This window comes from Pinus tabuliformis, chromosome 1_2 (genome assembly GCF_031772625.1).
Source record: "Pinus tabuliformis cultivar Carrire ecotype Pingquan chromosome 1_2, CPIR1, whole genome shotgun sequence".
Classification (NCBI taxonomy): domain Eukaryota; kingdom Viridiplantae; phylum Streptophyta; class Pinopsida; order Pinales; family Pinaceae; genus Pinus; species Pinus tabuliformis.
The window spans coordinates 239,285,535-239,298,454 of NC_142298.1; the positions used below are offsets into that span (position 1 = coordinate 239,285,535).

The window sequence follows — 12,920 nt, forward strand, 5'->3', positions numbered from 1 at the left end:
TCAAAGTGTTGTCTTCTGTTGTAAATGTACTATCTCTCTCTCTCTCTATTGAACTATTGAAGAACATATAAGACGAATTGATCAAGGGTTTCCCCACATTGGGGTTTGTCCCTGGCTAGCGCCACATCTTGTGTCCTCTTGTCTTGGCTTGTTGTTAAAATTGGCAACTAGGGCCAAACTCCATGTGGGTCATATTATTTATGGCAGCTGATATTTTTATTGGATCCCTTTCATTGGGAGGTGTAGGATTGATCTAAACATCATCCGATTCCAATAAGTATTTATGAAGTTATGAATTTATTTATGTTATGGACAAATTGTTAAGTTGGCCAGCAACTTATGTAGGCTCAGAAGCCCAATAGTCATGTCTATTCAACCCCTACGTTTTAGTATAAATAGAAGAGGACTTCAAGTCATTTCTACACGCACTAGGATCTCTTCCTCTCTCTACTTGTCTTTGGGTTTTAGTAGGAGGAGAGATCCTAAGGAAAAGCCGGAACTGCCGTAAAAGCTAGAATTGCCGGGAAAACCAGAACTGCCAAAAAAGCCGGAAAAGTCAGAATTGCTGGAAAAGTCGAAATTGTCGGAACTACCGGAAAAGACGGAAAAGTCGGAACAACCGGAAAAGCCGGAGCTACCGGGAACTGTCGAAACAGCCGGAGCATCTGTCTTCGAAGGAAGGCAACATGATGTATGAGATCATGGGCAGCATAATAAGAAACATGATGATATGAGCATGGGCAGCATAATGATGCATGATGATATGAGCATGGGCAGCATAATGATGAATGAGATCATGAGCATGGGTAGCTTGATGATGAATAAGACCATGGAAGATGCAGCATGATGAGTAGCATGAAGATGAGAGCAGCTCAGTCATCAAGGTTCAACACATGTGACAGTACAGCAAGGTGTCACACGGTAATGTGCAAAAAATAGACGAGATGCAACACTATGATAGGTGAACGAGTCACCTTAGAGAATCAGTTGAAGCAATATGTCTTCAACTGATCTCATGCCGATATCAAAAGTCAAAGTGATTGACTTCTATTGTAAATGTACTATCTCTCTCACTTTCTCTGCTAAACTTTGAAGAACATAAAAGAAGAATTGATCAAGGGTTTCCCCACATTGTGGGGTTTGTCCCTGGCTAGTGCCACATCTTGTGTCCTCTTGTCTTGGCTTGTCTTCTGCGATTTATATTTATGTTCTATCTGCAATTTACTTTATGCTGATGTGATTGCTAATGTGGAAAAGAAATTGAAATAAATTTCTCTAGCATAGAACATACCTAAAATTAACATGGTATCAAAGCTGAGGTGAAGACAATGCCCAAGCAAGAGTGAAAGAGCAATCACCAAAGACAATAGGGACAAGACAAAAGGATCAATGAGTTCCACATCTCTCTTCTAAGTTCGCTAAGGGTGAAGTGGAAGCAGAGAATATTATCAGAATGGCACAGCGGAAGATCACTTCATTGGGAAGTTCAGATCTAAGGGTGGAAGGAAAGGCAGATGCCTTGGTTGCAATAAGTTCGGCCATCATGCAAAGGAGTGTCCGAATAGCAGAGACACATCTCTTGATGAAGATAACAATCATTCCAGGGACATCTTCAATGATCAGAGGAATGATAAGTAATGCAGGTCATCAAGGAAATGGTCGACTCTTCAAAGAAAGCAAGGAACCCCAGAATCTCTTTTATGTACCTGATCGCAAGAAGAACCTATTGTCCATCTCGGAAATGGAAGTTTAAGGTTTTAGAGTGGCACTCATCGATGGAAAGGTACGTGTTTGAAAATAGATTTTTCAAAGATGTTTTAGAGTTCAGGGTTGTATCAAGTCCATTGGGGACCATGTCCATTGACTCAGCACCGGAGGTCTGTGAGTCAGATGGTGACCGGGATGCCTAAATTCAAAAAGAGCATGAAGGTACATGTCTGAGATGTACCGAAGGAAAATCTTACAAGGGGACCATTCCCCTCATGTAGCAGGTCCACAGGTTTGGAAAACCTCGTGGAGTTTGGGATTGATGAACGGGAATCTCATGTATATAGGTGGAAGAAAGCCCTCTATGGCTTGAAGCAAAACACCCCGGGCGTAGTATGAGAGGATTGATAGCTGTTTGATGAAGCTGAGGTTCACTAGGAGTGAAACTGATCCAAACCATTACTCGAAGGTTGTGGATGATAGACCTCGCATACTGGCACCTCATAAGGACGACCTATTTCTGACAGGTGCAGACCCTCTCATTTGCAGAAGTAAGAGGGAGTTGGATTCCGAATGTGGAATGATAAACTGCAAGCTTGTGACTACCTCGAGTAGTGATGTCGGACCAGGTTTGGGAAATGCCTTCGAGTTTCATAAACTCAATCACGTTGATGTTCTTGGTGAACTTTCGTTCGGACATATGTTATTGCAATTTGCATGGTGAGCTCATATTTGGTTGAGCCTCACTGGATTGGTGCCAAGAATGCTCTGATATATCTTCGAGGCACAATCTCTTATGGATTGAGATACACTGTCGGAAATATGAAAACTGCATGATTATTCGAATGTTGACTGGGTAGGTAGTGTGGAGGATCACTAGAGCACTTCTCAATGCTAGTTCTCTTTAGATTCTGCTTCGATATCATGGATGTGCAGGAAGCAGAAATCGGTTGTCATAAGTATCGTCGAGACCAGATACATAACTATGAGTATGACCTCGTATGAAGTTGCCTGGTTGTGGAACTGGAAACTCTTCTGTGAGTCCACATGATGAATACCACTGTGATTCTCTGTGACAACCAGAGGTGGGATTCGATTATTGAGGAATCCCGTATTCAATGATTGCTCCAGCAGATAAACATCAGATACTATCTTATCTGGGATATGGTAAGTCGATGAGCAAGGAGGCTCCATCGCACTAAGATGATGTACAAGTCGTACACTTTGTCAGAGCCCTGGGGAAAGATGAAATTTGTGATTTTCCCGAACGACTTGGAGTTGTCGAGAGACCCTTGTAAAAGGGTCCTGCATGTTGCATACATTGAGCTCTAGGAGCTTTGGAGGCTTGCGGTTCTTACTGGAGCAACATACGCCCACAAGGTGACTCACTCTCCCCTGGTGGTGCGCACTGGGACAAGATGATTCGCTCTCCTGTGGACAGGATGATTCGCTCTCCTGTGAACAAGATGATTCGCTCTCTTGTGGGACAAGATGATTCGCTCTCTTGTGGGACAGGATGATTCGCTCTCCTGTGAACAAGATGATTCGCTCTCTTGTGGGACAAGATGATTCGTTCTCTTGTGGGACAGGATGATTCGCTCTCCTGTGTAGCAGGATGATTAGTTCTCCTGTGAGGTTTGGATGATGTGTTCGCCATGACGATTGTGTAGCAGGATGATTAATTCTCCTGTGAGGTCTGGATGATGTGTTCTCCATGACGATTGTGTAGCAGGATGATTAGTTCTCTTGTGAGGTCTCGATGATGTGTTCTCCATGACGATTGTGTAATAAGATGATTAGTTCTCTTGTGAGGCCTGGATGATGTGTTCATCATGGCGATTGTGTAGCAGGATGATTAGTTCTCTTGTGAGGACAGGATTGATTAAGTTCTCCTGTTGAGGCATCCTACCCATGCAGTCCGGGACTCATGGGAAGTACCTCTCATCTGATCAATGAGCAGGGCAATGAGGATAGGGACCATAGTAGTACCGATGGACGCATTGCTGTATCTACCGTACTCCCTATGCTAGGATGTCCTTCATTGATCTGGGATCAGTGATACTGGTCTGGGACCAGTGGTAGAAGTTTTACCCACTATGACACTGACTTCGGGTCAGTTGAGGACTGGTCTAGGACCAGTGTTACATACTCTGAGATTGACTTTGAGTCAGTAGAGTACTGGTCTGGGACCAGTGGTAGGAGTTGTACCTACTATGACACTAACTTCGGGTCGGTTGAGGACTGGTCTGGGACCAGTGGTGCACACTCTAAGACTGACTTCGGGTCAGTGGAGAATGGTATGACACATTCTCGATCAATTCTTCTTCTTCATGGTTCAACAGAGCTAAGTTGAGTAGAGCTGAGCAGAGCAAAGTAGAGCCAGCAGAGCCGATAGCGCTGAGCAGAGTAGAGCCAACAGAGCCAGCAGAGCTGAGCAGAGTAGAGTAGAGCCAGCAGAGCTGAGCAGAGTAGAGCAGAGCCAGCAGAGCTGAGCAAAGTAGAGCAGAGCCAGCAGAGCCAATAGAGCTGAGCAGAGCCATCAAAGTAGATCAGAGACAACAGAGCTGAGGAGAGCAGAGCAGAGCAGAGCCAATAGAGCCGAGCAAAGCTAGTAGAGCTGAGCAGAGCTGAACAGAGAAGTGCAGGGCACTGATGGCAGAGATAGTATAGTTGGACATATGGATCAGCAGATGGAGTTCTCCCTAGTTGCAAGGGAGTGTTAAATTGGCAACTAGGGCCAAACTCCATGTGGGTCATATTATTTATGGTAGCTGATATTTTTATTGGATCCTTCTCATTGAGAGGTGTAGGATTGATCTAAACATCATCCGATTCCGATAAGTATTTATGAAGTTATGAATTTATTTATGTTATGGACAAATTGTTAAGTCGGCCAGCAACTTATGTAGGCTCAGAAGCCCAACAATCATGTCTATTTAACCTCTACATTTTAGTATAAATAGAAGAGGACTTCAAGTCATTTCTACACACACTTGGATCTCTTCCTCTCTCTACTTGTCTTTGGGTTTTAGTAGGAGGAGAGATCCTAAGGAAAAGCCAAAAAAGCCGGAAAAGATGGAACTGCCGAAAAGCCGGAAAATATGGAACTACCGGAAAAGCCGGAAATGCCGAAAAAGCCAGAAATACCGGAAAAGCCAAAAAAGCTGGAAAAGCCGGAAAAGCTGGAAATGCCGGAACTGTCGGAAAAGCCGGAACTGTCGGAAAAGCCGGAACTATCGGGAACTGCCGAAACAGTCGGAGCATCTGTCTCTAAAGGAAGGCAACATGATGTATGAGATCATGGGCAACATAATAAGCAGCATGATGATATGAGCACGGGCAACATAATGATGCATGATGGTATGAGCATGGGCAACATAATGATGAATGAGATCATGAGCATGGGCAGCTTGATGATGAATAAGGCCATGGAAGATGCACCATGATGAGCAGCATGAAGATGAGAGCAGCGCAGTCATCAAGGTTCAACACATGTGACAGTACAACAAGGTGTCACACAGTAATGTGCAACAAATAGATGAGATGCAACACTATGATACGTGAACGAGTCACCTTCGAGAATTAGTTGAAGCAATATGTCTTCAACTGATCTCATGCCGATATCAAAAGTCAAAGTGATTGACTTCTATTGTAAACTTACTATCTCTCTCACTTTCTCTGCTGAACTTTGAAGAACATAAAAGAAGAATTGATCAAGGGTTTCCCCACATTGTGGGGTTTGTCCTGGCTAGCGCCACATCTTGTGTCCTCTTGTCTTGGCTTCTCTTCTGCGACTTATATTTATGTTCTATCTGCAGTTTACTTTATGCTGTTGTGATTCCTAATGTGGAAAAGAAATTGAAATAAATTGCTCTAGCATAAAACATACCTAAAATTAACACTTGTCTTCTGCAATTTATGTTTATGTTCCATCTGCAATTTACTTATGCTGATGTGATTGCAAATCTGGAAAAGATATTGAGCTAATTGTGAAAATTGAAATAAATTGCTCTAAGCATAGAACATACCTAAAATTAACATTTCTCCTCTTGACATTTAGCCAAACTTAGATGCTGCCAACTACATTTCTATTCAATTTGGCATGGATCATAACTCTACAATTTTGAAATTAGACAATTGTGCATTTGTGTGCTCTAACAAGAATCTAGTTTTGGAATTTGAGCCATCATTCCAACAATTTCCATCTTCAAGAATACTTCCGCAAGTATTTTGCTTAAGGTTTTTGGTCAAACACTTCGCAAGCAAACTGCAATTTATTCATATACAGGTTGGCTTCTGGCCCATACAACGCCAGTGCTATGGTCATTAGCTTTAATACCATATTCTAATGTATTGGATACCCTATGTGCACTTTAAGGATACTGGGTACTTCTTGAAACCACCAATTTCACTCCAAATTTGTTTCTTTGATACCTTTCTTCATTGTCTCGCTATTAATTATTTAACCCATTCAAGCATGTCAATGCAAATTGACGCAAGAATAATTAATCATTCAGTCACAATGGTACCATAAATTATATTTGCTGGCTTACACATGCAACAAATAATGAACAAACTAGAAAGTAATGAGATCCATGAAATAAACAACATTAATTCAACACAATTCACAGGTACATTCATGAACACTTATATGTCTCAAGATTGTTCATCAAGTGGCTGTAGAAGAAGAATGTTCCAACCAACTATGGGCTCCCTACTGCACAATTCTCTCTGCAATAGAGGCCACTCCTGAGCTGAGGCTATGAATCTACCAGGTACCTATGCCTGGATCTAATTATTTTCTCACAACCCAATTTCTAGGTTCGCAATCAATATTAACACCTACAACAATCCAAATCCACCACCATCTTTCCCTATGAAGCAAGAAAACTGTAGCTTGTTGACTTTAAATGGAAAATACACAAATGCATTTGTAAATAGTATTTTTTTATATATGAAATGTACAAGGATGTTGAATGTTATAATGAGACCCTGCTTATATACCTAGGCAGGTGTCATTTCATGATTGGGCATGTCTTTTAGACATGCCTTTTCACTTAACTAATGACTATTTAAAATAATCACTATTTTGGTTATTTGTTATTTATATTTATTTATATTCATTTTATTTTATATAATTTATATTCGTAACATTGCCCCTTTCTTCAAAAAGCTTTGCCTTCAAAGCTTTAATACTAACAATTTCCTTCACCTTGTGTTTGTCATCTTGACATGTATAATTTGTCAATCATCGGGACATGTATAATTTGTCAATCATCGGGACATGTATAATTCGTCAATGATACTCCCTTGGAATTTTGGGTTTATTCCTTTTTTTTACTTTTTTAATATATAATTTAATTAATTATTATATATTAATTTATATTTAATTAATTGAAATCACTTTATAATTTTTTTTATTATAAATAACTTTTTAATTTTAATAAAGTTACTTAATCATAGATTTATAAAGTTACGTCAATTATAAAAGTTATTTGGTTTTGATGTATTTATATATACATATTTTTGTTTCCCCAAGGTTCATCGTACACGTCCGTACGGTTGTGTCCTTTGCTGTACATTCACTCATAAGATTAATTCCACTAAATCTCCACATCTTGACAACGAACCTCATGAAACTTTCAATGATAAATTGGAGGTAGTCGACTATGGCAGACGTTTTGAGTCCTAGTCGTCTTCGAGTTTCCCTCCCCCACTCTGTCAATTGCAGTTGCTCACCTCTTATTGTTCTCGCTCTCACCAATATTCCCAGCTCATCTCGATCCCTCTTCGAACTCATGTAACTCACTTCCATTTCTTCTATCAGGTCAAGCGAAATCAGTCGTGGTCCTATGTGAACAAGGGTCATATGAAGCGCTCCTCGAGGAATATGGTCTGCCCTACTATCCTTGCAGTTCTATATAATTGTCAATGCCCTTGCCACTCGATCTAGTGGAAGAAAGAGTACGGCACAACTTTCACTTGTGTGGTCATCATTTCATCCACCAACTATATTTAGTCCAACTGCTTTACCATCACAATCAATTATGGGTGAGCCACTCGACCCTCCGCTTATCCTTGAAATCGCTTGCATATAAAAGGTATTGAAGTCATTGTATCCATCATTTTGACAGGCAGGGGCACTTATATCCAATTGGTCCATGGTCCCCAGTATCACTGAAAGCTTCTCACAACTATCATTTCCCACCACCCGAATCTCCAATCCAACAACGACGACTTTGGGTGCAAGAGGGATTTCCTCACATTTATTAAACTGAAGTGTTGCTAGATCAAAACGGAAAAACCCAAAATCATGAACAGGATCACGATAAAGAGGATAGACTAGAATATCCTCGCCATTGAGGAACGTAGCTTGGGCAACAATAGGGCCAGGCTGGATGACATGCCTGTTGGTGAGAATAATGCCGTGTCTTTTATCTACGATGAAGCCGGTGGCATTGCCACTTCCTACAACTTCTGTATCAAAAGTCCGAGTGACAGTGATTTGAATATCAACTATGGCCCCAAAAACCTTGTCAAAAGCCTTTTTCCACTTCTCCGTGGTTGCCACAGTCTGGGTATCTGAGCTATCTATTGCCATGGCTAGAGATTTCAGGCTTTGCTTCTCCATAGTGGTCCAGATGGGGGATGTCAGTAAGGTCAAACATAGACTTCTGTATGACAATATAATGATGGGACTTCTCCACAACGATAATCAACACCCTTCTCATCTCCTGCTATCTTCATTCTGATCTCACAATAAGCGTTTCCATCTTGATCTGCAACATCTACTCCTTGCCGCTCTTGATCTGCAACATCTGACATAGAGTACAGTTTCGGGAACACATTAGTAGTGCGGAAGTCCCGCTCCTTATGGCCCACAATTTTACCCTTGACTTTCCATGGCAACTCATTAAAATGGTTGCCCATATAAATTATTTCAAATTTTGTTTGTATTTCATCTATCGTTTCTTCAAATAAAGGCCATGGGAAATCATAATCAAAATCGTCATGGCAATCAAAGATGACAAGAAAGAGGGAGTCTGCACAAAGATGGTCTAATAGATGGAATGGCTCTCCTTCTCCATTACTGAGAAGGCTGTCGATTTCTGATAACAACTTCTTTTCTAGAGTCGCCTTCCGGTCCTTGGACAATTCCTATCCTGTCAACACTGTAAAAGACCATAATGGATTGCCTTCTCTTTGAATTTCTCCCCATCTCTTCACCAACATTTTGCTTTCCTGGATGTCAACCACTTGTAATGTTTTTATCTTCACCACCTTGTTCATCTCTTTCCCGTCCAACAAGGGGCAGTCAACTAGATGTAATACTCGCAATGAGGCAAGACAGTGAAAACATTCAGGGAGGCACCAACCCAAGTCTAGAATTTCCAACGAGTCGAGGCAGTGGAAGTCGTTACACAAATCTTCAAGGTTTTTGCACTCCCTTAAACCCAGCCTTCTTAAATTTACTAATTCCCCAAATCTGTCAAGAACAGTGTGGAAAAAGTCCCGAAAAAATCGGGATTAATTCCTAAAAATGCGATTTTTTGGCCGAAACGATTATATCGGCCGACTTTTTGACGATTTTTTGAAAAACGAAAAAATCGCGATAAAATCGAATTAATCCCGATTTTTTCGGGAGTCGATTGAAAAAATCGTCTGCGTTATAAAAATTTTCGCCACGGGCATAAAAAGCCGGAAATCATTCATTTAATTTTTCACTGTCTTTTTGCTTGTTCCGGATCCGCGCTGTGGAGAATCGAGGCCCGAGGGTTTCAACCTATAGGTTTTCGGTGTGCATTTTCCAGTTGCAACGTTGCCAACAGGAGCCCGCAAGCCTCGGCCCTCAAGGTTAAGGTATGCAGCGTTCACTGCTCAGAGCCTCAGACGGTAGACCATTCACCATACGCTGTTATATGTTAAAACTTAAAACTTAAAATTGACGTATATTATGATTAATATATAATATATATTTCATATTTATTAAATTATTACATATAATATATATGGCTATGCGCAATGAGCATTGCGGCCCTGCGGGCAGCGGAAAGCCATGGCCCATTAACAGCGTATATGTAATTGTATTGTGCTGCGTGCAATGTGTACACTGTACAGTGTATATTATATAACTGTTCAGTCACCAGTGTTCAAACTTCACTGTTAAGTAACTTAAGTTTCACTGATATATACCACAGTTGTGACTCGTAACTCGTGAGAGCATTTTGTCATTACATATCGTTCACATGAGCATAGGAATTTCTGTCTTATGTCACTGTTTAATAGTTTATAATATATATATTATATATCATTGCCATACAGGTAACAGAACAAAATTATTGCCAAATCAAACAAGGTCAAGGTTATTGCCATGTCAAACAACGTCACTTACCATATCAAGGTACTAATATTTAGGAGTCCTGTTATCACTTAAGGTCATTCAGCCAGTGTTAACATTAAAATTAAAAAAATTAAAATTAAAATTTAAAATTTAAAATCACTGTAAATTTGTAATTTAAATTTTAAATTTATTAATTTGTTTCTAAATTGAAAATTCTGAGTGCAATACAAATTGAAATTACTAATTATATTTTGCTGATTTGAATTTGTTTCAATTTTTATTGTGCCCAGGTTTAAACTTTAAATTCCAGCTCAAAGTTTAAAACAAAATGCCGAGGATTTTGGATTCTATGTGGGAGTTTGGTGAGCCTGATGCTACACCCGAAACTGGGGGGGTCAATAGAATGTATTTGACTTGCAAGTTGTGTGGCAAGCATATGTCAGGAGGCATCAACAGATTAAAATTCCATTTGGGGCAAATTCCGGGGCAAAATGTTGAACTTTGCAAAAACACAACTCCAGAAATCATCCGATGGGCCATTCAATCATTGATGGATAAAGAGGAGGGAAAAGAGACCAGGGCAGCAATAACAAAACAACTTGTAGGGGGCTCAAGAGTGGTGGGAATTGAGAGTGGCAGTGCTTCTACAGCAGCATCACCTTCCTCACCCATGGGTACTCATCCTTCTATCTCATCTTTTTTTGTTCCTAGAACAACAACTGGTTCACAACCTGGGATCAGATCATCAATGAAAAAAAAGGAAAAGGCAGAAGCTGACAAGTTGGTCAGTAGGTGTCTTCTATGGAGTGATGTTCCTTTCAACATTGCCAAGACAAACCCATTCTACCAGCCTATGTTTGATGCTGTTGCTGTCGTTGGCCCGGGGTACAAAGCCCCCACCTTTGCAGAATTGAGAGGGCCTCTCCTTCAAGATGAAAAGACTGAGTGCACTGCTAGATTGGCAGAGTTTAGGGCATCATGGGAGCACACTGGATGCACAGTCATGTCAGATGGTTGGACTGACCAGAAGGGTAGAACCCTTCTTAACTTCTTGGTTAGTTGTCCCAAGGGGACAATGTTTATGAAATCTGTTGATGCATCTGACCACATTAAAGATGCACGTTTATCATGTGAGTTGTTGGACCTCTTCATTCAGGAAGTAGGCCCAAGCAACGTTGTCCAAGTCATAACGGACAACGCTGCAAATTCTGTTGCCGCTGGCAAGATGCTTATGGAGAGGTATCCTAACTTGTTTTGGACACCTTGTGCTGCTCATTGCATTGACTTGATGTTGGAGGATATAGGTAAAATTCCTACTGTGAGGGATATTGTTGAATCAGCCAAGAGCATAACAAAATTTATTTATAATCATGCGTCTGTGCTTAGCTTGATGAGAAAATTCACCAACAACAAAGAGTTGGTACGGCCTGCCATTACACGATTTGCCACTACTTTCATCTCTTCAGTCTCTGTTGAATTCTATCTGGGAGGTGAAGAGCATGTTTCTCTCAGCGGATTGGCGTTCTTTATCTATTAGCCGCAAACCAGAGGGAGAGGGCATATGCAGACTAGTTTCATATGATCAGAGCTTTTGGGCAGGAGTAGAGGAGGTGTGTGCCATTTCAGAACCTTTGGTAAAGGTTCTTCGGTTGGTTGATGGAGAGAATCCCGCAATGGGCTACTTGTATGAGGCCATGGATAGGGCCAAAGAAGCCATCCGTGCTTATTATGCAGATAAGGGAGACGAGGGGTTAGAGAAACAACAGGTCATATGGAGAGTGATTGATCAACGATGGAACAATACCCTCCATCGCCCCATTCATGCTGCAGGTGTCTACCTCAACCCTGCATTTTCTTATGCTTGTGGTTTCAGATTTGATGCCGAGGTGATGGATGGATTCTTCACTTGTGTCGAGAGGATGGTGTCATCTGAGCAAGAACGTGAGGAGATTTCTAAAGAAATGGAGGTCTATAGGATGGGAGGTGGCACATTTGGTTTTAACATGGCTATTAAGAATAGGACGACCAAAATGCCAGGTAAGCTTTAGTTTGTTTCAAACTTTCAAGTTTAGAATTTTTAATGTTTTTTTCTATGTTTCTAACTTTATCATTTTTCTTTTAACTTGTAGATGCTTGGTGTACAAGCTATGGTGCCAGAGTACCCCATCTCCAAAAGCTTGCCATTCGAGTGCTCAGCCAAACATGCAGTTCCTCTGGGTGTGAGCGCAACTGGAGTGTATTTGACAAAATACACTCCAAAAAGCGCAACAGGTAAAAACTAAAAAGATTTCAAATTAAATTTTTTGAATTCGTTTGATTAATTTTAATATTTAAATTTTCTAAGTACTAATTTACAATCTATGACCCTAATACAGATTGGAATCCCGACGCCTCAATGACATGGTATACGTCTACTACAATCTTCGATTGTGGGTGAGACAGCTTCAGAAACCTACTGATGTGGAAGCCATCTCATTGGACAATATTGATACCACCGCTGCATGGAGAGTCGAGACTGAGAGGCCAATCTTGGACACGATCCCGGATTGGTTAGGTGTGGATCTAGAGGATGTAGCAGTTGCAGAGGAGGGAGAGCCAGAGATAGAGGAGGAGGAGGCGGAGCAACATCAGGTTCAGGAGGCAGTAGCAGAGCTGGATGAGGATGCTGAGGAGGAGGTGACACCATCTAGGGTGGGCAGCAACAGCGGCAGCGTAGCACAGAGGCCACCTCTTCCATTAGCTTCTAGAGGATGATTGAGTCCATTTCCTTTTGTATCCCCAGGGACAGGGTCTTCTTCCTCTAGAGGAAAAGGCAAAGCCATTCCCTATTCCCGTAAAAGGGTAAGAGGATCTCAGTGACTGATTAGTGATT

The 12,920-nt window shown here is 41.1% G+C and overlaps 2 protein-coding genes across 10 annotated transcripts in view; both read left to right on the forward strand.

Annotated features, from left to right (window-relative positions):
• LOC149205269 (uncharacterized) overlaps nucleotides 1-12,920 on the forward strand; it is a 525,377-nt gene that overhangs the window by 181,489 nt on the left and 330,968 nt on the right. The gene's annotated exons all lie outside the window — the stretch shown is intronic.
• On the forward strand, nucleotides 9,045-12,864 carry LOC149205270 (uncharacterized). The gene is made up of 3 exons (XM_089395982.1): nucleotides 9,045-9,141; nucleotides 12,178-12,319; nucleotides 12,424-12,864. The coding sequence occupies exons 1-3, from the start codon at nucleotides 9,045-9,047 to the stop codon at nucleotides 12,800-12,802; spliced, it is 618 nt and encodes a 205-aa protein (XP_089252108.1). The 3' UTR covers nucleotides 12,803-12,864.

What these genes read in the sequence shown, in the direction of transcription:
- LOC149205270 (XM_089395982.1), top strand. Translation starts at nt 9,045, where the DNA reads ATGAGGCAAGACAGTGAAAACATTCAGGGAGGCACCAACCCAAGTCTA. An exon ending in TCGTTACACAAATCTTCAAG is followed by an intron (nt 9,142 to 12,177) that starts GTTTTTGCACTC and finishes TTTAACTTGTAG; the next exon opens with ATGCTTGGTGTACAAGCTAT. An exon ending in CACTCCAAAAAGCGCAACAG is followed by an intron (nt 12,320 to 12,423) that starts GTAAAAACTAAA and finishes ACCCTAATACAG; the next exon opens with ATTGGAATCCCGACGCCTCA.